General features: G+C 44.0%; 1 protein-coding gene across 2 annotated transcripts in view; it reads left to right on the top strand.

Annotated features, from left to right (window-relative positions):
* Positions 1–25,496, top strand: part of SLC9A7 (solute carrier family 9 member A7) — a 133,664-nt gene that overhangs the window by 48,197 nt on the left and 59,971 nt on the right. For both annotated transcript variants that reach the window (XM_032842965.1, XM_032842966.1), the window contains exons 2-4: positions 14,867–15,066; positions 17,982–18,059; positions 23,392–23,468. In XM_032842965.1, the coding sequence (XP_032698856.1) occupies positions 14,867–15,066; positions 17,982–18,059; positions 23,392–23,468 (355 nt within the window). The remainder of the gene's footprint in view (positions 1–14,866; positions 15,067–17,981; positions 18,060–23,391; positions 23,469–25,496) is intronic.

Here is a 25,496-nt window from a genome sequence, read left to right as displayed (position 1 = left end):
ACATTGTTTCATGTGTCTGTTAGCCAGTTGTATGTCTTCTTTGGAGAAGTGTCAGTTCATGTCTTCTTTTTGTTGATGTGATTATCTGTCCTGTGTGTGTTGAGTTTGAGAAGTTCTTTATAGATCTTGAATATCAGCCCTTTGTCTGTAGTGTCATTTGGGAATATTTTCTCCCATTCCATGGGTTGCCTCTTTGTTTTGTTGAGTGTTTCCTTTGCTGTGCAGAAGTTTATCTTTGAGTATGGTGTAAGAGAACGGTCGAGTTTCATTCTTCTACATATAGCTGTCCAATTTTCCCAGCACCATTTATTGAAGAGACTGTCTTTTTTCCACTGTATATTTTTTCCTGCTTTGTTGAAGATTATTTGACTGTAGAGTTGAGGGTCCATATCTGGGCTCTCTACTCTGTTTCACTGGTCTATGTGTCTGTTTTTGTGCCAACACCATACTGTCTTGGTGATCACAACTTTGTTGTAAAGCTTGAAATCAGGCAACGTGATGCCCCTAGTTTTATTTTTCTTTTACAGTATTTCCTTAGCAATTCGGGGTCTCTTCTGGTTCCATACAGATTTTAGGATTGTTTGTTCCAGCTCTTTGAAACAGAATAACATGGAGGACATTGGGAAAAGGAGAGGTGAAGGGAGTTGGGGGAAATTGGAGGGGGAGATGAACCACGAGAGACTGTGGACTCTGAAAAACAAACTGAGGGTTTGGGAGGGGAGAGGGGAGGGGGGCTGGGTGAGGCTCGTGGTGGGTATTATGGAGGGCACGTATTGCATGGAGCACTGGGTGTGGTGCATAAACAATGAATTATAGATCACTGAAAAATTTTTTAAAAACCACAATACTTTATTATCCCTCAAAAATGATAGTAATTTCATATCTGTCCAGTGAGTTCACATTTCCCCAGTTTGTTTGTTTTTAGTTTGATTTAAGATGCAACTAAAGTCCCTACAACTGGTTATTATGCCTCTATGTCTCATTAATCTGTCTTTTTTTTTTTAAAGATTTTATTTATTTATTTGACAGACAGAGAACACAAGTAGGCAGAGAAGCAGGCAGAGAGAGAGAGAGAGAAGCAGGCTCTGCACTGAGCAGAGAGCCCGATGCGGGGCTCAATCCCAGGACCCTGGGATCATGACCCGAGCCGAAGGCAGAGGCTTTAACCACTGAGCCACCCAGGCGCCCCTCATTAATCTGTCTTAATCTGTAGTTTTGGATGGGTAACTTCCCAGAGCATTCTCGGTCCTATTTGTGTGAACCCAAACAATAACTAGCACTTGAACAAAACAAAGAGGTGGAGGAATATGAGATAATGTAGTGTTTCTCTTAGTTGGAGGAATGATTTTTATGTTTTTTTCCCCCCTGAGAGGCATGACACTTTTAGGAAAGCTTGAGAACATTCTCGTATTTGTAACCTCTCTCCTGCAGTTCATTTTCCACCCTTCTACTGCAGGCCCCTTCTTAGCTCTGAAGTCTCTGGCCTCTGCTTCCTGTGGGATAAAGTCTGCACTCGAGAGCCTGGTTTCCAGAGAAGCTTCTCCATCTTCCTTGAGCCAATCTCACTCCTTGACACTTGGTGTCGGCCCTTCCTCTTTCTCTCAGTGTGGTCTATGCTTCGGCCATGCTGCTCTGGTTAATGTTCCCTTCCCCACATCATGCTGAGGGATTTCTCTGAAATATACCTCTCTCTTCTTTCACCTGCGAAAGTCTGACTCATCCTGGAAGGCCCACCTGAGAAGTCACCTTTTCTGTGAAGTTTACCTCAACTACTTTTTCACCCAAAAGAATGATTCATCCTGTTCCCTACTATGTCACCCATTGATGCCTCTGTATTATGGTGTTTGTCCCAGCTGGACTGGCTTTATCATTAGTTACGTGTTCCCAGGCTGGTGGGGGTGGGTGTGGTGCCGGTAGGGGCTCACCCAAAGCCCTCTCCTCCTGGAAGGCAGCATACACCTGTTCAGTACCAACTCTTGGAAGGGCCAACGACAGATTTTCTTTTTTAACAAAATTTATTTATTGAAATAAACTCTACACCCAACCTGGGGCTTAAAGTCATGACCCTGAGGTTAAGAGTTGCATGCTCCTCTGACTGAGCCGGGCAGGCACCCCCAGATTTTCTATTATAGCTTTCCCACTGTGTGTTTTGTTTTAAACTAATTTTATCAAGTAGGCCATTAGATATGGTATAGTCTTGAGCTGGGTCGAACTTAAACCAGGGAATAATTACATTTTACTCTGCTCTCATAAGCACCTAAAAGATTTTTCTGGGAATATGGTGTGAAGTGTTTCTTGATGTGTCATTAATGTCGACTCTGGTTGTTGACTTTGGATACTTCCCAGACACCAATTTCATGACTCAAGAGATTGCAACAAAAATACAAAAGTCATCTTTGCAGATGCTGCTTTGCTGCCTGCCGAAACTTAGACATAAGGTGCAGGGGGCAAAGGGCATTACATTCACAGTTTGGGGAACTGATGCTTCTGTACGTGTATAATCTATTCATTTTATTTGTCATCAGGTTATCGTTTTTGATTTTCATGATCTCATTCTTTCAAGCAAACATGTCTTGAATGATGACCATGTTCCAGACATCGTGCTGGGTTCAGTGGAGCTTGTGGTCTCGTGGGGAGGACAGACTTGCAGTAACACTTAGGTAGGCACCAGCAGCCTGGAGGAAAGTGGCTAACTGTGTGCCAAAGCTGGTGCAGTTCCAGATGAGTCCCACAGGTGATTGGGAACTGGCCAGGTGCACAGGGGAGGGCACGGTGGGAACTGGGAGACAGGCCTAGTAGTGTGGACAGCATGTCCCGAGAGCAGAGAGGTCGGAAATGGCCTGCCTTACTTCAGTATTAGCTATCATTTTGATTTCTTTTAAGATTTTATTTATTTGACAGAGACATAGTGACAGAGGGAATACAAGCAGTGGGAGTGGGAGAAGGAGAAGCAGGCTTCCCACCAAGCAGGAAGCCCAATGTGGGGCTTGATCCCAGGACGCTGGGATCATGAACTGAGCTGAAGGCAGACGCTTAACGACTGAGCCACTCAGGTACCCCTATCATTTTGATTTTTTAAAAAGATTTTATTTTTCTTATTTGATACAGAGAGAGAGATCATAAGCAAGCAGAGAGAAAGGGGGAAGCAGGCTCCCTGCTGAGCAGAGAGCCCCATGTGGGGCTCGATCCCAGGACCCTGAGACCATGACCTGAGCCGAAGGTAGAGGATTAACCCACTGAGCCACCCAGGCGCCCCTCATTTTGATTTTTAATAGGAGATACATATTCTGTACCTGGTAGAAAATTCAAATATCTCCAGAGTGAAAATTAAATGCTACCTTTCCTCTGGAACTGAGCTAACTCAGTTCCCCTCCTCAGAGATATCAGTGTTAACACCTTCATGTGTCTATCCTTTTAGGGAATTTTGCTGCATTTACAAACCTGAGATAGATTTTCTTTTTCATTTCCCATGTGAAAGGTAGCATGCTATACAACTCATTCTACACCTTACTTTTTTTTTTTTTACTTAAAGCATTGGATATAGCACTGCTGCCTTCTTTTTAGGATAATGGCTACAGACTCCATTATGTGAAGGGACCACAATGTATTCAGCCAGTACCCTTTGGAAGAGGCATTAGGCCTCTTATAACAATGTGCCGTTACCCATCTCGTGAAGCTGATTGGAATAAGTGAGCAATAGTCCCAGAGTGCAGAGCTGACAGTCCTAAACATATTCACCTCTTTGTTCAGATTCTGTTAGCAAACAAAAAGTCTAGCATATTTGTGAAAGAACCAAATAGAATTTCAAGAAGCGAAAACCAGTCATTGACATTGCAGACTCAGTGGATAGGGTAACGAGCCGAAGAGAGAACTGGCAAACCAGACAGATGGATCTGAAGCAATTATCCCGACAGTGGTACAGCAAAGTGGAAGGAAACGACACCCACATGCTCAAACGTGACACCGCGGTGACACACGATGACCAGAGCCACATGTGAACGTGGATGGCTCTCATAAGTGCATTCTGGAGTGATAAAAACAAGTCACCGAATAATCCACATCACACATAATTCGAAGACCTACAGAATGAAACAACGTAGATCCACAATTACACTCTAAGGGCAAAGTAAACACCCCGTTCAGGGTAGTAGTTTCCAGAGGGTGGGATGATGAGAGCAAGTTCAGATCTTGATTGGAAAGAATATAAATGGTGCTTAGCTCTCTTGGTAAGGCACTGTTGATTAAACTCAGTGATAGCCCCCTAGAGGTCTGGTAGACCACTCTTAGCCTTATAAAATCTTGTGAAGCATATTAAATACACAAAATAGTGTATAAAACTGAAAAAGTGGAATAGTCTACAAAATAGAATTTGTAGTCTTACTCTAGTTCACTTACTAATATAGGTCATCATCAATTTAAATTTAAATCTTTGTCCTTCTTTTTTTGAATTGTATCAATCATCTGAGTTAAAAAATTATGTATTGTGTGCCTCTGATTAAATTTCTAAACACAATACATTTCGGCATTTTCCCGAGTAGGTACTGTTTTAAAAGCATTAATGAAAATTAATCTTTTGTCTGGCTCCATCAGTTCTGATCAGAGAGAACAGAGGTGTGGTAGTTTCTTGGCTAGTGCCCTAGGAAAATAATTTTTTTTAAAGAATTTATTTATTCACTTGAGAGAGGAGGGAGAGAGCACAAGTAGTGGGTAGAGGCAGAGGGAGAGGGAGAAGCAGACTCCCCGCTGAACCGACAGCCCGACTTGTGGCTCGATCCCAGAACCTGGAGATCATGACCTGAGCCGAAGGGAGACGCTCAACCATCTGAGCCACCCAGATGCCCCAAAAATACTTTCTACAGAAGTCTGAGTTCATGCCGGGAGGGCAATATGGTGAAAGTCTCCTTTGGAAGATTAAGAAGAGTCATCATGATGGTGGTATAGGAAAAGGGAAGACAAACAGAAACCATCTGTGAAGTGGTGGTTAAGGACCCTGTGTTAGAGCAGTGGGACCTTAACTTCTCATCTGTAAAAAGAAAGGCTTCCTAGTTGTGAGGTCAGTTGTGAGTTAGCTGCAAGGCTATTATTGGTAGTCTAGAGAAGCCCCCTGTGATTTCTCAGAAAGGTAGTATATTAATCAGCTCGGGGCTGCTATTAACAAAATACCACAGACTGGGTGGCTTAAGAGAAATTTATTTCTCATAGTTCTGAAGGCTGTGAGTCTAAGATCAGGGTACCAGCATAGCTGAGTTCTGGTGAGGCCTCTCTTCCTGGCTCACAGATGGCCACCTTCTCGCTGTGTCCTCATGTGGCCTTTCCTCTGTGCATGTATTCATGGGAAGATGGAGCAGGTGTCTCTTCCTCTTCTTATAAGGCCACCCATACTATCAGATGATGGTCCCCCTTATGACCTCACTTAACCTCTATTTCCTCCTCAACGGCCTTTTCTCCAAATTTCAGTCCCGTGGTTGGGGGGTGGGGGGGTTGGTTAGGGCTTCAACATAGGAAGTTTGAGAGAACACAGTTCAGCCCATAGCAGATAATTTATTTTGGTTAATAGTCTTTGAATTCAGGTGAATTTTAAGTAGGTTTTGTTTTCTTTAATTTGAAAAATATACCTTCATCAATTAAAACTTTGGTGAGTATGGTTCTGCTCATTTATCAAAACCCCACCTTCTCACTTGCGTGTGTCTGTATATTTGCACTTATTTCAGTTTAAGGCTCAGCCCTCCCTCAGTTACTTCAGTCACTAGAGCAGCAAACGTAGTTGTTGTTGTGTACTCCAGTTTCATGGCTCTCAAAGATAACTATGCTTAGTGCGTTCGTTTATTTGCAATATTCCTTAACTTTCAGAGCCTCTAGGAACGTAGATTCTATAATATGCCTCATAAAAACCATTGGAAGATTTTTTTTTAACCTGTGAGAGTACTTGAATTGTATTCATTAATTTGTGCCAAATTCTAAAGGCTAATAAATGTGAGTACCCTTGGATTTTATGGCAGGTAAGAGACTGAAAATAAGTAGTTGCTTTCTTGAGGTTCAGAACTAAGTATCTTTTCCTATAATTCATATAAGGTAATTCTTTGTTAACAGGTGACTACTGTCTAATGTCCCCCTAGTCTACTGTCATTTATTGTGTGGCTGTGGTGGGTCAGATGCAGGAATGGCTAATGAGTGCTCACTGAGCCTTGCCCTTGTGAGAATTAGCCCTGGGTATTTGGGGGGGTAGTTAAAACAACTTCACAGTGCAGTGCAGTCATCGCTCTGACAACATGGTCACTATGAGAGACTATGTTCTGGAAATGCCTGGTGAGCAGGGCAGTCACATACAGTTGTGTAGGTTGTGCACTGAACAATTCCAGGGAGCATCTTTCATGTGGAATTCTATGAGGGCAGCCCTGATTGTGGAGAATTCAGTCCAGTCCTGAGGTATCAGGAAGGGCTTCCCTGCCCGGAAGAAGTGACAACTATATTGTGACTTGAAGGTTAAGTAGAGCTTAACCCTGTGAGGATGATTAGGAAAGACAGCGTGGGGAGAGAATTCCAGGCAGAAGCTCAGAGGAAAGATTGATGAATTTATGTCAAAGAGTAGCTGGTGTTCATCTGAAAGTTGGCTTAGCCTTTAAAGAGCAGCAAACAGGTCAGGAAAACGGGTGACAGTCCACTGTAGTAACCTTTGTAGGCCTTTGGCAGTTGACTTGAATTTGATTAATGTGCTTAATTGAAGGGGAAATACGCCAAACAGCAATTAAAATATGTTGAGTGATGACTTAGCCAGAGGTACTGTCCTTGATTTTGGAAAATGGCAGAGTATGAAGCAGAAACAAATAAATCATTTACCTGACCTAAAACAGAAAAACAATACTATAATTTGAAAGGTCCTTAGACCTAATCCATGATTTTCCTGGCTTCCCATTATCTTCCACTCAGACATATCTATGAATTTCATTTTAAAAGCATTTTGAAGAAAATGTGTTTAAGAATATGGATGGTCATCTATACCGTTGTTGTTCGAGGGGTTTAATTGGTGATACTCTATTCCCTACCAAAATTTTGAACCAATTGGGAGACAAAGGAACCAGGTCAAAATGTCTCATTGATTAGTGGCAGAGCTTGGAGAGTGAGGTTTAGGGGTGTGGCAATAATGGGATTCCTGAGACTGTAACCCTAGATCAGGCAGAAAGAATCCCTCCAGCCCTGGAAATGTTGAACCAGCATAGGCCCCACCTAGAATGAGGCAAGTGTAATCATCCTACACTTGGGTACCATGTTGGACTCCTCTAGTTGAAAGTTCAGTCATGGAGCCTAAGTCTGCCTCCCTGGTCCTAGATTTCACTGAAAGGCTCTTCTACTCTTTCATTCAACACTAGAATGAGGATCTTCATTTTATAAAGATTGTCAGAAGGGTATATGGTATATGGTCACGTGTGGAAAAGTGCTGTATGGCACAGTAAGGATGGGAAGGTTTTGGGATGGCTTACCCAGGAGCTTCATGGGACAATACAATGATTTTTCCCATATCTGGTTTTGTTAAGCAGATATCAAAGACCTAAAATCATTTTCTTTTTTTTATTCCTAACTGTGACATTCCATATTTGGGAAACTACTTGTAATTGATGGTCGTCTTGAATCACAAAAATGTGTTCCATCTTGGTCTCAGTCAAATCTCTCTGGAATGTCACCTTCTGGAGGAGAGGGGCATTGGATTGGAGGTCAAACTCTTGACTGATGGGCTTGATTTTCACTATTTCAGTGTCTCATACACTGGTCAGGACAAGACAGAACTTGTGTCTTAATGAGCTATGGACTCAGTTTCTTTCTTTCATCAGTCATCCTCTATCAGGGTAGCATTACTCCCAAGCTGGCTATTTGGTGAGTCACAGATTTTCTGGTATATTAGCAAGAGTTATCAGCTGTGGAGCAACTGGAACTCTCACTCACTGCTTTAGGGGAAGAGGTTGTCACAAAATGGCATAGTTAACTCTGAGAAATGGTTTGGCAGATTCTAATAAACACACACTTGCCCTGTGACTGAACATCCCCACTCTGGGTATCTACTCTAAAGAAATGAAAGTCCATTCACGTAAAACCTTGTTCATGGATGTTCAAAGCAGCTTAACTTGTGCTAGCCAAAAGCTGGAAACAAGCCAGCTATCCCTCAGCAGGTGAATGCATAAAGAAACTCTTGTATATTCATACAGTGGAGTACGAGTCAACAGTCAGAAGGAGTGTTAATTCACTACTTGGGTGAATCTCAAGGTACACAGTTTCCCAAGTGGGAAAAAAATTTGGCAGTTTTTAAAAATAATAAACATAAAAAATAAATAATAATAATAAACACAGATTTACCATATGACCCGGAAGTTCCACTCCTGCATATCTACCCTAGAGAAATGAAAACGTATCTCCATGGAAACTTGTATGGTAATATCCAGAGCAGCATTATTCATAATAGCAAAAAAGTGGAAACAACCCAAATGCTTATTTGGTGAATGGATAAGCAAAATATGGTCTATTCATACAGTGGAATACTATTCAGGAGTCAAAAGTAGTGAAGTACTGCTACTTTCCACCCAGATGAACCTTGTAAACATTACACTTACTGAAAGAAGCCAGACACAAAAGACTACATACATTATGATTCTGTTTAGAAGGAATGTCCAGAAAAGGCAAATCTATAGAGGCGGGAAGTAGATCAGTAGTTGCCTGAGGCTGAGAGTAGGAAGGAGGAAGTGATTACAAATGGAAATGTTTCAAAATTATATTTACTTTCTTCATACACTGTGTAACTGGGTGTGGAACAAGGTGCTTTCTTTTCTCAGAATTTCAGATGAAGCTTTCGAGCTCAGAACAATCCCCGTGTGCTCTAAACAAGCCCACAGGGGTAGCCAGACCGAACTGGTGATCATCTACTCCCAGCTGCTCATACAGTGGAAGTGAGACCTCCTTAGAAAACAGTGCGTCCATGTACCTGTTCCCCAACTCCTTAACAAAGGCTTATTAATAGAGACATCTAAATATTACAGCAGGTGGATGGCGGTCTAGAATTACAGCTAGCCGAGCGTTGACTTGTTCAACTGTCCTCCCAACAGCTTCAGTCACAAAAGCAGGAACTGGCACCTGACTCATGGGGCCTAGTTTCTTTAATGGCCACAGGGGGTTTTTGAACCACACTTTGTCCAAAATTAGATTCCTTCCTCATACCACCAGTTTTTGGATGGGCACGTATATCTGCTGTATGTTGGGGGTGGGGGTTAGTCTTCCTTTTTTTTTTTTTAAAGATTTTATTTATTTATTTGACAGAGAGATCACAAGTAGTAGGCAGAGAGGCAGGCAGAGAAAGAGGGGGAGTCAGGGTCCCCGCAGAGCAGAGAGCCCAATGTGGGGCTTGATCCCAGGACCCTGAGATCATGACCTGAGCCAAAGGCAGCGGCTTAACCCACTGAGCCACCCAGGCGCCCAGTCTTCCTTTTTAAAAATTAGAAAAGTTCAGGGTGCCTGGGTGGCTCAGTGGGTTGAGCCTCTGCCTTCGGCTCAGGTCATGATCCCGGGGTCCTGGGATCGAGCCCCGCATCATGCTCTCTCTGCTCGGCAGGGAGCCTGCTTACCCCTCTCTCTCTGTCTGCCTCTCTGCCTACTTGTGATCTCTCTCTCTCTCTGTCAAATAAATTAAAAAAAATATCTTTAAAAAAATACAACAAAAAAAATTAGAAAAGTTGGTAGCTGTACGCCATTAGTAGAATATGCTAATACAGTTGTGAAGGAGTTGTTTTCATACCTCCAAGGTGAAATAGTCTTCAGGGTTTTTTGTTGTTGTTGTTGTTGTTTTCTGAAAAAGTCTTTAATTTTTGCGTCTTTGGAGTCTGCCATCTTGTTTTAAGCCCTGTCAGGTGTCAAAGGAATTTCATCCATCTTTGCTTTCTGTAAAAGTTTGAAACCACATTCTTCCCTGATATTCGTCATATACCTATGAAGTCAGTGATTGTTTTTCTTCGGGAGCTGACATCTTACATGCTACGTTTCTGGGCCACATACATAATAGGTCATTTCTCTTTGTAATCCAGAACACTATGGTGTTCATCCAGTAAAATCTTTAATGCCTCTGTTGATCTACATCATTCTTTTTGTGGATACTGACTTTTTTTGAGCTTTAAAAAAAACTTAATGTTGTATTTTAATTCCTTGTAACTAGGACCTTTTTACAGTTCCCTATCAGAGGATGTCTTCCAGATCTAGCAGATGAAAATATGCCGTTCATGTTTCTTCTACACCTTTATCCTTTTCTTACCAAAATGCTCCTCTGCAGTCCTAATATCTTATTCTTTTTTGAAGTGGAAGACAATAAACATGAACTTAATATCATAGCAATGACTCTGTTCCTTTGTGCCATGAACTACAGTGATCATAAATATGATTCTAAAATGCTTGAGAAGTAACTCAAAGTCTACCATGAGTTAGCAGTGTATCCTGTTGCTTGGTATCATTTCGGTCAAAACTATCAGGATGGTGTTGTCCTTGTTGTTGTCTTCATTGTTGTCCTTGTCGTCTTTGCTGTGGTGGTTTATGTTGCCATGTTTTCCCACAAGGGAACAGCAGCATCACCTTCACTGTCTTCCATCTTTAAAATGGGCGCATTGGGCCCAGGTAGGGAGGTAAACGTTTTATCTGTCTATACAAACAATATTCATCAGTTAATAGCACTCCTAGTATGATAGTGATGGTTACTGGGAGAGACTGCGAGGGCATTTCCTGTAACTGAGGAATTTGTCTGCAAATATAAAACTCCTATAAGGAAAAAAAAACTCCTGTTTCCCCTTTACACAATACTTACACCCAACACTTCTGTAACCAGATGTGTGGGGATTTTCCCACACCAGGCAGTTCTCCAGCTCTCACGTGGGTAGTCACTGAGTGGCCTATGATTCAACTAAATTCTCACACTACCTGGAGACGGCATCAACTCCCACAGGGTAAGGGCTCAGTCCCACAGGAGCCCCCCCACCCAACTTCAGATGTCAATCACAAGTCCCAGGTGGTCACCTGTGCTTCTGGCCGACCAGCTACACATCAGAGGTTCCCATGACACCCTCCTCAGGTTCAGTCATTTGTAGAATGATTCGAAGAACTCAGGAAAATAGTTTACTTATTTTATTGCAGGCTTATTATAAACGGATATAACTCAGGAACAGCCAGATGGAAGAGATGCCTAGGGCAAGTCATGAAGGAGGGAGTGTGGAGCTTCCGGCCCGTGTGGGTGCACCACCCTTCCCCGCGTCTCCACACCTTCACCAGCCAGAAGTTCTCTGAGCCCGCGTCCTTTGTGGATTTTTATGGAGACTCCTGTTACTTCGTTACTTCGGCATGGTGAATTAAATCATTGGCCATTAGTGATTAACTCTACGGCTTGCCCCCTCCCCTCCCTGGAGTTTTGACTTGGGCTTTAGTTTTTCAACTCTGTAATCATAAGGTTGTTACTTTGGCAACCGACTCCCATCCTAAGGGCAGTCCAGGAGCCCCCAGCCACCAGTTATCTTATTAGCATACAAAAAGACACTTATCTCTCCCTGAGGATTCCAAGGGCTGTAGAAGCTGTGTATCAGGAAATTGGGACAGAGGCCAAATATACATTTCCTATTGTAAATGACAGTATCACGCCTCCTCTTTCATTAGAGTAGCAGCCATCGTGAAGGCCCTGGGCTAGCATGGCTTACCTTCTAGTTACCTGCATGGATAATGAGGCTAACCGGTGAAGAAACAGGGAGTTATGGGAAACAGCCATTGATCTGGGAGGAGGACAGTCTGCTGTAAATGATTTGCTTTGGTTTCCTGATGAAGACGCTGCAGTTAAATTGTGTAACAGGTAGCTTTTAGACCCTGTGTTATGATGAGTGTTGAAGGGCCATGGAATCGTCTCTTGTCCTGTAAAACTTGCTCAGAAAATCACTGCCTGACCAGGGAGTGAAGAAACAACAACAACAATAAAAACTGATAGGAGCTTCATGTGGAGTGGAGAGCAACCCAGAGAACCTTGAGCAGAGCCACACTCTGGCGACCTCATCACCGTCATCCCCAGCGAGGAGCCGCGGCTGCCACAGCCGGCCCCGGGCACCAGGCCCAGCGTTGTGACCCTGAGCAGCCGTGCCACCACCCAACATGGCTCTGTGGGCAGGATGGAGGGAGTGAGGGCCCACCGGCAGGGACAAAAAGGGCATCGTGACAAAAGTGTCAAGAATGGTAAAATCGTTCAGTATCAGAAACAGGTCTGGTTTCATCCGCAGGAATGACATGAAGTGATACATACTTGTACATGAGACTGCCATAAAGATAAAGAAGCCCCAGGAAGCACCTTCCGGGCGCAGAGGGTGAAGAAACCATGGGGTTCGATGTTCTTGACGGAGAAAAGGGTGTGGAGGCAGCAAATGTAGAGAATGGGGGGAAAGGAAGAGGACGCCAGGCCTAGCCGCGCACACCTTACGCCATACAGAGACCCTCTGAGTGTTGACCAGGGTCTTCCAGGCCTCCTGTGTAGGGAGAAGCGAGAAGGGCGTTGAGAACCAGGGTACAGGAGAACAGGGTAGATGGGGACACACAGGATCCCTCAGGGTTATAGAGACTGCGATTCTCTGGGACAGCCATGAAGGGGAGCAGGAAACCTCAAGGAGGGACCCACGGCCAGCAGCCACCTCGGTGTAGGGACCTCCCCAACTCCAGTTAGCAGCACAGACACCCAGGAAACCCTGCCCCGAAAGCTGGCTGAGAGACCGCAGCTGGGAAGTCCATTCAGAGGCTGAGCAGGGGAGACTAAGTGCTGGCTTGCCATCTCCCATGTCATCCCGGTTAGTCACCCAACAAGAAAGGAGAAATGAGTATGAAATGGCAGCAGGAAGACCTGAACCAAAGATTGGTGCTGAAGGCCTCAAGTGCTTGCCCTGTGACCCGATGACCAGAACGATCTGCATTATGGGGTTTTGTTATTTGTTCGCTGAAGACAACATCTTTTTTTTTTTTTTTTTTTTTTTTTTCCCGATAACCAGAACTTTTTGCATTTTGGGTTTTTTTTTTTTGTTCGCTGAAGCTTTTTTTTTTTTTTTTTTTTTTTTTTTATGGTAGTGACCAACATGTTTTTCTTTAAAGGCTGGCTTTTTCTCCTACACCTTTAAAGGTTTTGAAACTGTTTTATATCTGGTTGAGACTGTTAAGAACCTTGTTTTTAATTTGTAATAAACTTTTATAATTTGATTTTTTCACGAAGGTCAACAAGCTGCAAGTATTAATGCAGATCTTTAATAATAACGATGATGATAGGGGCGCCTGGGTGGCTCAGTAGGTTAAGCCTCTGCCTTCAGCCCAGGTCATGATCTCAGGGTCCTGGGATCGAGCCCGACATCTGGCTGTATGCTCAAAGGGGAGTCTCCTTCCCCCCCACCCCGCCTGTCTCTCTGCCTACTTGTGATCTCTCTTTCTATCTCTCTCTGTCAAATAAATAAATAAAATCTTTTTAAAAAATGATGATGATAATAATAATGCAGTACTGACAAAGAGTTTGGCTTAAAGAACCATATTTTTCTAGGGGCGCCTGGGTGACTCAGTCTGTTAACAGCATCTGCCTTCAGCTTGGGTCATGATCCCAGCATCTTGAGATCTAGCCCCACATCAGTCTCCCCGCTCAGCCGAGAGCCTGCTTTTCCCTCTCCATCTGCCCACCCCCCCAAGCTTGTGCTCTCCCTCTATCTCAAATAAATAAATAAGACCTTTTTTTTTTTAAATCTGTTTTTCCAGATTTCACATATTGTTTGTTCTTCTACAATGTCTTGTGAGTTCTCATATGTCTTGGTGATAAGAGAGATTATAGAACATTATGCACAGAATATAGTAAATATAGAACTTTCTTTTTCTCATGGAACTTCCTCCATTAGTGGCAAAACGAGATGGGGAGCATGTTTACCATTCTGTCTTTTAATACCGCTAGCAAACAACAGAAGATAGAAGGAAGTCAGAAATCTTTTTCCTAAAAGAACCATAGAAAGTGTCTCATGGCAATTTATGTTTTCTTCACATATCACTCACTTTTACTGCAGCATGTGGGACTCCTGTTCAGGACCAAGGGAGCCACACTCCTTTGCTGTGGAATCCCATGCTTAGCAACAGGTTTGCTGGGGTTTTTTCCCCCCCTAATGGGAAACCCCACCTACGAATGGAATGAGACCTCAAGACTTGTAGCTCATTATTTTAGCTGTATCCTAGCCCACAGCTCCAAGAAGACAGCTCTACAGTCCTCAGATCGGGATCATAAAAATTTGCACTGTAGTGTGGAGCTCCCCGAGAGACAGAATTACTTCCTTCATGACACCCAGTAGTTGAAATGACCTAAACAAAAGCATTTCTTTTCTTTCTGTCTCCCCACCACCACCCCTTCCTCTGGTGTGTGGAAAAAGCAAGTTGCGTTTTTAGGAGCGAGAAATTCCTGTGGCCTGGTCCTTGCTGACAGATGGCCACAGGCCTGGCCTGAGAGCTGTTGTTGGTACAGATCAAAGCTTGGCAGTTCTGCTTTGTGCTGTCCTTGGCAAGAAAGGCTTTGCTTCTTATCATTCCATCTTCCTCCACCAGAAGCCCAAGAAACGAGAGACACTATCTCTTGGAGAAAATACTCAGTGCCACAATAACCAGGAAAGGTGCTGTCCAGCCTCATTCTCCTGGTGCAGGAGGGACTCATGCTGGACGATGTTAACCCTTTGGAGGGAGTGTGCAGCTGGCTCTAAGATGACCTTTGCGTTTCTTACTTGTTGCAAATCGACCGTGTCATTATGTTCTCTTTCTGTCCTTCCGTAGGCCTGATGGTGGTTTTTTTTTTTTTCCTGCATTGTTTCAGGGCTCATCGTTGGGGTGATCTTGAGGTACGGCACCCCTGCCACCAGCGGTCATGACAAGTCACTCAGCTGTACTCAGGAAGACAGGGCCTTCAGCACGTTATTAGTGAACGTCAGCGGGAAGTTCTTCGAATACACCCTGAAAGGAGAAATCAGCCCTGGCAAGATCAACAGTGTGGAGCAAAATGATATGCTGAGGAAGGTGAGCTGGGGCACACTCAGCCATTGGGGTCCTGACATGGTTTTTGACTTTCTGATTCCATGTCAGTGTCATGGAGAGAAATCCTTTCAAACTCCTGGAGCATGGGTAAATGTTCCCGGCTCCCAGTTTTGCTAGGAAGTTCTGGGGCTATGATGATGAGAAGAAAGAACCAGATGGAAACTTGAGCCTGTGAGCCTTGTTAGGATCAGGAGCTGATGTGGCCTGCCATGTTATGTAATGGGGTTTGTACATCACCACTCAGCCTGTCTCTCCACCCCCATCGCTCCTTTACTATGTCTCTTGCTATGGTTTAAGGATGGGGTTGTTTCTTTCTTAAAATAAGATGGGTTTCACTCTGGGCGCCTGAGTGGCTCGGTCAGTTAAGCATCTGCCTTTGGCTCAGGTCGTGATCCCAGGGTCCTGGGATTGAGTCCTGCATCGGGCTCCTTTCTCAGTGGGGAGTCTGCTTTTCCCTCTCCCTCTGCCTCTTCCCCCACTCCTGCTCTATTAGTCTTTCCCTCTCTCAAATAAATAAATTAAAATTTTAAAAAGATTGGTTTCACTTTAAGCTCATTTATTCAGTGTTCCCAATTGTAAGTCTTAGTTCTTCCTGGTTCTTTTGCCGTATTCTACAAATATTTATTTAGTGCCCATTCTCATGGGTGAGTGATGCCAAAGGCTTAATGAATCTTTGGAGGGGAATACCTTGTTGTCTTAGAATTTGAGTCCAGTAACTGTTTCTCATTTGATGTTGAGAGTAGCTAGAATACACAACAAAAGGATCATATATCTCTTCACTCAGGTGATTTCCAAGAGAAGCAAGATATCTGTATTTATCCACATATACTCTCTAACTGTATAGACCCAGGCTTATCAGCAGGGAGACTTCTGTCTAAGCTCTGGGCAGTCCAGGCCTTAGGGAGCCTCTTTCATAAAGAACAAGGCTAATGTGTGCAAAGGCTTGCGGTCAAAGGCAGGATGTAGCCTGTGCTCCACAAATTAAATTCTTATTGTTTTTAGGATCTACCCTAGTCCTTAAGAAAATTATTCTCAACCTGGAGCATTAAACATGTCCATCTTGTCTGTGTCCTTAAAGGCAGTCCTAGTGAACTCTTTGCCCTCAACCCCTCATAAGAATGCCTGGGATTTTCATAAACATCTGTGAAATTAAATGCCACCGAGAAAGATACTCAGTGTAATCACCATGCTCATGGCTGTTTTGAAATGGCAGCTTGAGTCTGTAGTGGATAGGATGGGGGAGAAAAGGGAAAAGAACCCAACCCATTTCCATCTTTTAGATCATAATAGAAGGTGATGTTGACTTTTGCTCCTGTTACCTTTAGGAAAACGTTGATTCACATCCGTTCTGTTTAAACTTTGGCTGCACGAATCAAAGGTGGGAGAGCATACAAGGCTGAGATGATTGTTGTTAGCTGAGGGGAGAAGAGATATGCTGAGGCGGCTTGCTGCACAGTACTGGAGTAGCTGGCAGGAAGCTCTCGTGCTGGTCCCATGTGACTGTGGCCCCAGCATCCTCATACTGGGTATTGTCCAAAGCCCCTTCTCATTCTGACAGTCCCCATTTTTCATACTACCCCTGTCTTCAGCAAAAAGATGGAATAAAACGAAATTTGCGAGAACCATTTCTCCCAGTGGTTTCTCGGTTAACATTTCCAGTTTCTGAAGAGAAATGCTGACTCTTTTTTTTTTTTTTTTAAAGAGACCGAGAGCAGTGTGGGGAGGGGCAGAGGGAAAGGGAGAGAGAGCATCTTAAGCAGGCTCCATGCCCAGCATGAAGTCCCCCACAGGGCTCCCTCTCATAACCCTGAGATCACGACCTGAGCCAAAATCAAGAGTCAGACGTTTAACAGACTGAGCCACCCAGGCACCCCCTAACTTGACTTTTAATAATTAGAGTGAAGTTTTGAAATTAATTTCAGTGAGAGCCAATCAACCTACCAACATAAACAAATTATTTAGAAAGTTTGAGGGAAATATAGACTCCTTAATTCTTTTCTGGATGTGGTAAGATTTTGCTGTTTAATAGTTTCAGAGTGATTTCTGGGTATCAAGCCTACAAAGTAATTTTAGTCCCCCTAAGCTGCCGAATTTTCATGGTGATGTTGAGAAAGCCACTAGCATTGTTGGCAACACTGATCCAGGCCATATCAGGTCTCCCAAAAGGCTGATCACTCAAAAGAGACTTAAATTCAATAGAATGGTGTCAAAAGCCATTCTTTGGGACGGTCCAGAAAATTAACATCATAACAGTGTCTTTTATTGCATATGAACCTTCATAAAAGAATCAAGGTGTTTTTATTTCTCCTTTTAAAAGCATTGGCTGGAAGCTTTCTGTGAGTCCTCACACCTGCACTGAGCTGTTCCTTCTAAGTAGGAGTCGGAGTGCTGTGGGAGAAGAACATGGCCTTCCACAGGGGCAGCTGCGGCATCGCTCTTGTGACGAGTCCGCCATCTTTATCTTATCTGCTTCGAACATTCAAACTTTTTAGCCATTGGCTTCAAATATTAAGCAGATATTATACGACCAACTGGTATCTTTTTTAAAAGATTTTATTTATTTACGTGACACAGAGAGATCACAAGTAGGCAGAGAGAGGGGGGGAAGCAGGCTCCCTGCCGAGCAGAGAGCCCGATGCGGGGCTTGATCCCAGGACCCTGAGATGATGACCTGAGCCAAAGGCAGACGCTTAACCCACTGAGCCACCCAGCTGCCCTGCACCAACTGGTATTAAACTAGAAATTGACTTTTCTCCCTTTCTCTTTTTTTTTAAGCAGGCTCCATGCCTGACACTGGGCCTGAACTCAGGATCCTGAGATCAAGAGTCAGATGCTGTACTAACTGAGCCATCCAGACAGCCCCCTACCCTTGACTTTTTTTCTTTTTAAACTTTCAGGTAACGTTTGATCCGGAGGTCTTTTTCAACATCCTTCTGCCTCCCATAATTTTCCATGCTGGCTACAGTCTAAAGAAGGTAAGAGATTTTTGCCAGTATTTCTTAAAGCACGGGAATCTCTATGTTAACGTACCTACATAATTTTCTAGTTTTTCCTTCTCCCACATTGCTTATTACTGTGTTCTGCACCTACTCAGAGACTATAGTTGTCTCATCATCCATGATTCATCTGTTTTAAAATCAGGAGCGCTCCTACATCGCCGGTAGGAATGTAAACTGGCGTGGCCACTCTAGAAAGCAGTTTCATGGTTTCTTGCAAAACTGAAGTTGAAACTACCACACGACCCCATCGTTTTTTTCCTGAGGATTTCCTCCCAGAGGAATGAAAACTCATGTTCACCCAGAAGCCCATACTTCATTGCTCAGAGCAATTTAATTCATAATCGCCCCAGTCCAGAAACAACCAAAATGTCATGCCATAGGTGCATGGTGAAATACATGGCCATACCTCAAAGGCGTTAGGCTGAGGGACAAAAAAAAAAAAAAAAAAATCTCACCTCAGAAGGTCACGTACTGTATGATTTCATTTATATAGTGTTCTAGGCAGGACCAAAGTATAGGGATGGAGAACAAAGGGTGGGTCCATGAAGCTACATATATGATAAAAGAACACAGAACCATTCACACACTTTGTCCCAATGTCGGTTTTCTGGTTTTGATCTTGTACTATGGCTATATGAGGTCTAACCGGTAAAGGAAACCTGGTGAAGGTACACGGGACCCCTCCGTACTATCTTTGCAATTTCTGTGAATCTGTAACGACTCCAAGATAGAAAGTTAAAAAAAAAAAAAAAGACTATCCCTCTGTATCCTACTCTCCCTCCAGATTTAGGTTTTCTGGACCAAAGGGTGTATCCTTTTTCTGACCACTCTGGGGGGTTCCGGAAGTGTGTAAATCTGTATGGCAGTGATTGACACGTGACAGGAGGTGATTTTATGGTTTTAAGTAATGTTATCCTCTATGTAAGTGAAGAATTTGGGAACTCCGTATCAGGGCGAATGGGTGATAAATAGTTTGGTATCTTAAATAACTAATCTTAATGTATCATCAAGGTCATAGTTGCTTTAAAATGAAACCAAATCACTGGTCGTGAAAGCCATTCTAAGGGCTGAGAAATACTTCAGGTTCAGCAGAGCCTTCCCTGTGTCAGCCTTGTTTTCCCAGAAGAAAAACAAATAACAGGCTTTGCCAGTTAGCAATTTAAGCTGTTTTTGAAATGCCAGTATTTTGGGCTATCTGCTCTTAGTTCAGTCTCTTTCCTTTTTAAATAGTCCTTACAGTGGCACTGAAATAGTGGTTCTTAAAGGGTTTTGCCATCTGTAATTAAGGCTGCTGTCATTTAAGCGTGTAATAACCATTCCACCAACTTCGCTGTGGGTATGGAAACAGATACATTCAGACCCTTTGACCTATGCACGTGTAGTTGTCATGTGGACACGAGCTTTTTTTCTTTTTTTTTTCTTTTTCCAAACTTGAAAAAATATCATTGGAATCAGCTTCGATTTTGTGCTACCGCTCCGTTTGCTTCCAGGGCCCATTGTCAGGGAAAGAATTCACCTATAGAAGCCTTCATGTCTTGTGAAATTCTCCCACCAAACTCTGTCTTGGTCTCTGTCTCTCAGTCTCTCTGTCTCTGAGTCTCTGTGTCTCATGGTAACACTCGCCAGTGAGGAACGGGAGGAGTAGAAATACAAGTCTTAGAATCGTACACTCTCTCATCCTGAACTGTTTTGGGCTTGTGTTCTTGAAGACTTTGCCAGGGCTCATCCACCTCCTTTGTCTCTTTTTGCCATCCTGAAATGGAGAAGGAAAAGTAGGGCAGACTGAACCAGTCATGGCCACGGAAGCCGCACATGACCGGCCAATTAAAAAGAAGATGAAAGACCTAGGATTCCACTAGCACCCAGGACTTAGGACTGGGAAGTGCTGTACTTTCCTCCCAAAAAGGGTGTGGTAGGAGTCGAGAAGGGTGGCCGGTGCAGCGAGTGTGATTCCCTGGAAAGACCCGCTTTCCAGGTCTGGTGCTGCCATTTGGTGGATGCGTGACTCTGGGTGCCTCACACTGCACCTTCGAGCCTTAGATGCCTCTCATGCACAGTGGTCCCCCGAGCACCTTCGTGATGGGGTAGCTGTGACAATTGGAGCTCCTCTGTGTGAAAGTCCTTCATACACTGTGAAGCAGAGAGTCGAGCGCTAGGTGTAGTAATACACAAGTAAGTGACAGGGTCTATCTTTCTTGCCAAGGCGTAAAATTCCAGTTCCTATCAACAAATATGAATGGCGATGGGTAATTATGTATGTATGTGTCTTATGTGTGTGTGTGTCATTTTAGAATATGTTATGGGTGTATTTGGACTGGCAGATTTATATTCCTAATTTGTGTGCGTGTGTATGTATAAGTGCTTTTATTTATATGGGTCAAAGATATCTTTGTATGTCAACAAATACACATTTAAGATAACAGTTTCAAAGGCTCTAGTTCATTATCACAAATCATTCAAATATCTGTCGTTGCCCATTTAAAATATTTTCACTTGTTGATTTTCAAATAAATTTGTGATGGAAATCACCCTCACATGTGCCCTGGAACAATCTCTGAGATGAACAAGACCGTGAGAGAGTCACTGGGCAGTGTGGAGTCAGCTTCTCAGACGTGTGCACTGACACCGAGCCTTCCTTTCAGTGCGGGCCGGCCCAGGCAAAGACACACATGTGGCATGGCGGCCACGTGGTCTGGTGTCTGTGCACAGGTTGTCCACTTCACTCTCCAGTGGGACCCTCTGGACCTGAGCATGGGGACTCGCTACACAGACCATGAATGCTAAAAGCAGCATGCTCCATGTGCTGCCAACAGTTGTACCCACCTGCACACTGGGGCCACTAGGCTCCCCCGCACAACCACACTGCAGCCAGGAATGCCTCCCAATGATGCTGGTCCTCCTGCACCCATGGTCTCCTGGCCAGTCCTGCCCCCGGCAGGCCTGAGAGCTGTAGTGCGCACCTGATCCTGCCCCCCACTCCCTGCGTCTGCACCCCTCGACCACCCACAAGATCCAGATTCTCCGCAAGCCCACGAACTAGGGCTCAGGTTCAGCTCTACCTGCAAACAGTCTGAAGTACAGACCCATCTTTCCACTAACATGTGCACTATCCTCTCCAGGTGGGTCCTGGACCTCCCTCATGCCCAGGTCCTTCCAGCCCAGGAGCTTGCACAAGGGCACCAAAGGGTGCAATCTGCATTGCCCCTTGCTCCCACACCCAGCCCGGGGACCAAATCCAGCATGTCCTTAAATTGAGATGCCCTCGAGCATGGCACCGGGGACCAGGGCCTTCTCACCAAATACACAGGGATAATAAAGTCTCCACCAGGCTCTAGTCTGAACCCCCTTCATCCCTGGGCCCCCACAAATACTACCAGATCTTCGGCAGCCCACACTCCCTGAGAACCAACCTTCCAGGAGGAGAATCTGCAGCTCTTACATTCCTGATTTTTTGTTTTGGCAAATATGAATATGAATTCACTTAATGGACTCAAACCACCCATCGAGATGGTTCACCTAAACGAGAGCTGGGCGGCGAGGGAAAGCAATTCTGGCATTCAGATCTGTCCCTGGATATGTCACGAGTTTCCTTGGTCTCACGTCTCTGTCTTGATGGACCGCTGGCCCTCCCCGATTTAAGCCCTTGATGGAGTTTTTAAAGGCAATTACGCTCACAGTTGTAGATTCTTTTTTTTTTTAATCTAGCTTTTTCAAAACATGGGTGGCTAAATACATTCACTTAAAGTAAAAGACTAGGGATAGTGACTCACTTAAAAGGCAAACATAATGTGTCCAAAATATACACAGGTAGCACCCTCACTTGGTGACTGGCGGTGTGGCAAGCCCTTGAACGGTTCTCTTCTGAGCAGGCGGCTTAGGGGCACTAGGCATTCCTTGACACCTTCTTCACGGCAGCAGGGAGGGCCAAGCACTGGGGAAGGCTGAAGTCAAGGCCCCATATCATCTGCTTAGAAGCCAGAGGCCACCCACAGTACTCCGTGTAGTCACACTTCCTGGTGGCTGCTTAATCCAGGCTGAGTTCTTCCTAGGCCCTGTCCTTCCCTGAGGTCGGTCAGCAGGCACACTGGGACTCTTTTGCCTTTTAAAATTATTTATTTATTTTTTTAAAAGATTTTATTTATTTATTTGACAGAGACACACAGAGAGAGGGAACACAAGCAGGCAGGAGTGGGAGAGGGAGAAGCAGGCTCCCTGCTGAGCAGGGAGCCCAATGCAGGGCTCGATTCCGGGACCCTGGGATCATGACCTGAGCTGAAGGCAGACACTTAACTGACTGAGCCACCCAGGCGTCTCGCCTCTTAAAATTTTTAAATAAAGTATTCCTGGCCCCCATCAAATTAGGATGTTTTGGGGGTTTTGTTTGTCTGGTTTTGTTAAATGGTTCTGATTGGCCAAATAAAACAGCCTGTGCCTTAAGGAGTAAGAACTGTGGCTTAGGGTCCCAGCAACAGGGATTTTCCCCATCACAATATCCCACAAGCCTAATGACTTTATGAGAAGTAAATCCGTGTGTGTGTGTGTATGTGTGTGTGTGTATTAAGGTAACCAGTGGATGTACAGAAGCATTGAGAAGATTGCAATTTTGCCATCTCTTTCTGAATGATTGCTAAATCTTATATTGGTATAAGTAGCTACAGTTATATACATATATATATATAAACTTATAAATTTGCCTATCTTAAATGAAACTATTCTTCATTTCTCCATTTCCATCTCTATTGGCCCTCTTTCCCAGGCTCCACAGATTAATCCAAAAGAATATCAGGAGACACTTAAGATGCCTTGAGACCAGATACTTAGGACACAGTTTTCTGACACTGAATGAAGCAGAAAGCCCCTTAGGCATCACTTTCATACTTTATCAGTTTCAAACTCCTATCTGTTATGATCTTCTAAGGTTCACCAGACCTGGAAGCAACTAGCTGAATCACCAGAGTAAAAGAGTAAAATAGTTTGGGTTAGATCTATGAAAATGGTCTACTTACACACACACACACACACACACACACACACACACACTTTCTGTCTCAGTGTAACTTAATATAATCACAGTGGTTTTCTCTGAAATTTACTAAGCCCTTGCGTGCTTACTCAGGGATTAATAGGACCAGGGATATTTTAAAAGCACAATGTTTATAGCTTATTAGCATTATTCTAGAGTAACTTCAGTTATTACTTGTTACAGTGGAAGCCATAAGTAAAATTTCACTTTTAAGAGACTTTTGTTGTGTTTCTTATGCTCAGTATCAAAACTCACAATGTGATTCCTGCCTCTTGTTTTATTCAGAGACACTTTTTCAGAAATCTTGGGTCTATTCTGGCTTATGCTTTCTTGGGGACTGCCGTTTCCTGCTTCATTATCGGGTAAGTTAACTCTTTGTCTAATAAAATTAACACACTTTCCAAAGAGATGAGATCCACATGGGTCCGAGAGCCCGGTGTTTTCCCCAGCTATACTGAGATGCAGCTGACCGATCACATTGCTGTGAGTTTCAGGTGGACAGTGTGTTGAATTGATATATTTATAAATTGCAAAATCATTACCACCATAATATTCGCTACCACCTTCATCCTGTCACATAGTTACCATTTCTTTCTTGTGATGAGACCTACTGTCTTAGCAAAATTCAAGTATATGACACAGTATTGTTACCGATAGTCCTCATGATGTACCTCAGGTCCCCAAACTTGTTACTCTTCTAACTGGAAGTTTGTATCCTTTGACCAACATCTCCCCATTTCCCCCATCTCCAACCCCTGACATCCAGCAGAGTCCAGGATTTCGATGTTTAGGATGATGGCGGTTAAGATCCAGAGCCACGTGGTGCAGTGTGGTAACTGTTAGCCCTGTGTAGCTATTCAAATTAAGATTAAGCTAAATTAAAATGAAATAAAATTTACACCTAGTCCCCAGATCTTGTTTCCTGATAACATCCTACAGTAAAAAGAACCAGGGGCCCCTTGCAGAAATGGCTGATTCTAGGGCTGGGGCAGCAAATATACAAGATAAGAATGGAGCATATCGTCAGGCCGAGAAATAAGGAAGCGCCCAGAAAACAAACAAAAGGACATGGGACGTGTCAAAGAGGGCGCATAGCCAACCTGAAAGCTCCCCTAAGGCCAGTGGCCAAAGAACGACAAAAGAAATAACATTGTACTGGACCCAGACTATAAAGTAAACATTCGAGTCTTGACTGATGTTAATAACTGATTGGATGAATAAATACATGGCAGAGAAGTGACCCATCTCCTGCGCAGAAGAATTCCAAATAATTTATGTCGACCCCCCACCCTGCCGGAGAGGGAGCTTACGTCCCCTCCTGCTTTGGTTGCAGGCTGTGCCTAGTGACTTTGTCCCACCAAGGACAGCAGGGGAAAAGGAGGAAGAGAGCGTAGCTGGCTGGTGGGGAGAGCCTGACAAACTAGATGATGAAGGTCAGCAGCCATAGTGGCAAATCATGCTGGGATGCTGCACTCTCGGTGTTTGTGATGAGAGTGGCACTTTCCCTCCCCAAAACATGTCACCTCAGTATAATCATGAGAAGGAAGGATCAGCCAAGTCCAAGTGGGAACACGTTCTACAAAATACCCTACCAGTATTCTTCAAAACGGCCAAGGTCATCAAAACCACACAAAGTCAGAGAGACCATCCCAGCCAAGAGGAGACTACAGAGACATGATGACTAAGTGTCCTGTGGAATCCTGGATGGGATCCTGGAATAGAAAAGGGACATTAGGTAAAAGCTCAAGGAAATCAGAATAAAGTATGGACTTTAGTTACTTTTTAAAAAATGAGCTGGAAAGCTGGAGGAGATAAAAGGCCAAGGGCGTTTTGTGTCGTCAAAATAGGAGGGGCTTGGACTTCGTCCTTTAAGAATGACAGATTAGCTGACTGGTATTACTGGCAAGATGGGGAAAGATTGCCAGAGAGCAGCCCAGCACCCAAGTCTGTTTGTGGTCAAAGGAAATGGACAGGCAAGTGTAGTTTCAGGGAAAGTCTGAAAGGAAGGGGAAAGAAGCCTTCGACGGGCAATAAAAGGCAAATCACATCTGTCCCACAGTTACTGGGAATCAAAGTTGAACTGTTTAAGTGTCTGGAACAGTGCCCGGCCCCCAGTATGGAAGCATTGAGTTATAGCTATGTACTGTCGAAAGGATTCCATTCTGGAAATAGTTCCTGAGCTCCCAGCTTAGTCAGTCTGTTGCTCTCGGCACCCAGGATACAAAGGTGAGCCACAGAGTGGCCCTGACTGGCAAGAATATTATTATTAGAGTGTTAGCTGTAGGGTACAGTGAATCCATTCTGGGGTTATTTTTACTCCCCTCACCCCTGCAGCTGCCCCCCATACACACCCTTAGTGACATGCACCAGGCCTTTTAACACTCATCACT

This window comes from Lontra canadensis, unplaced genomic scaffold, assembly GCF_010015895.1.
Source record: "Lontra canadensis isolate GAN:19392208 unplaced genomic scaffold, GSC_riverotter_1.0 scaffold134, whole genome shotgun sequence".
Lineage (NCBI taxonomy): Eukaryota > Metazoa > Chordata > Mammalia > Carnivora > Mustelidae > Lontra > Lontra canadensis.
The sequence above is the reverse complement of the archived record's forward strand: the minus strand, read 5'-3'. Positions and strand labels throughout refer to the sequence as shown.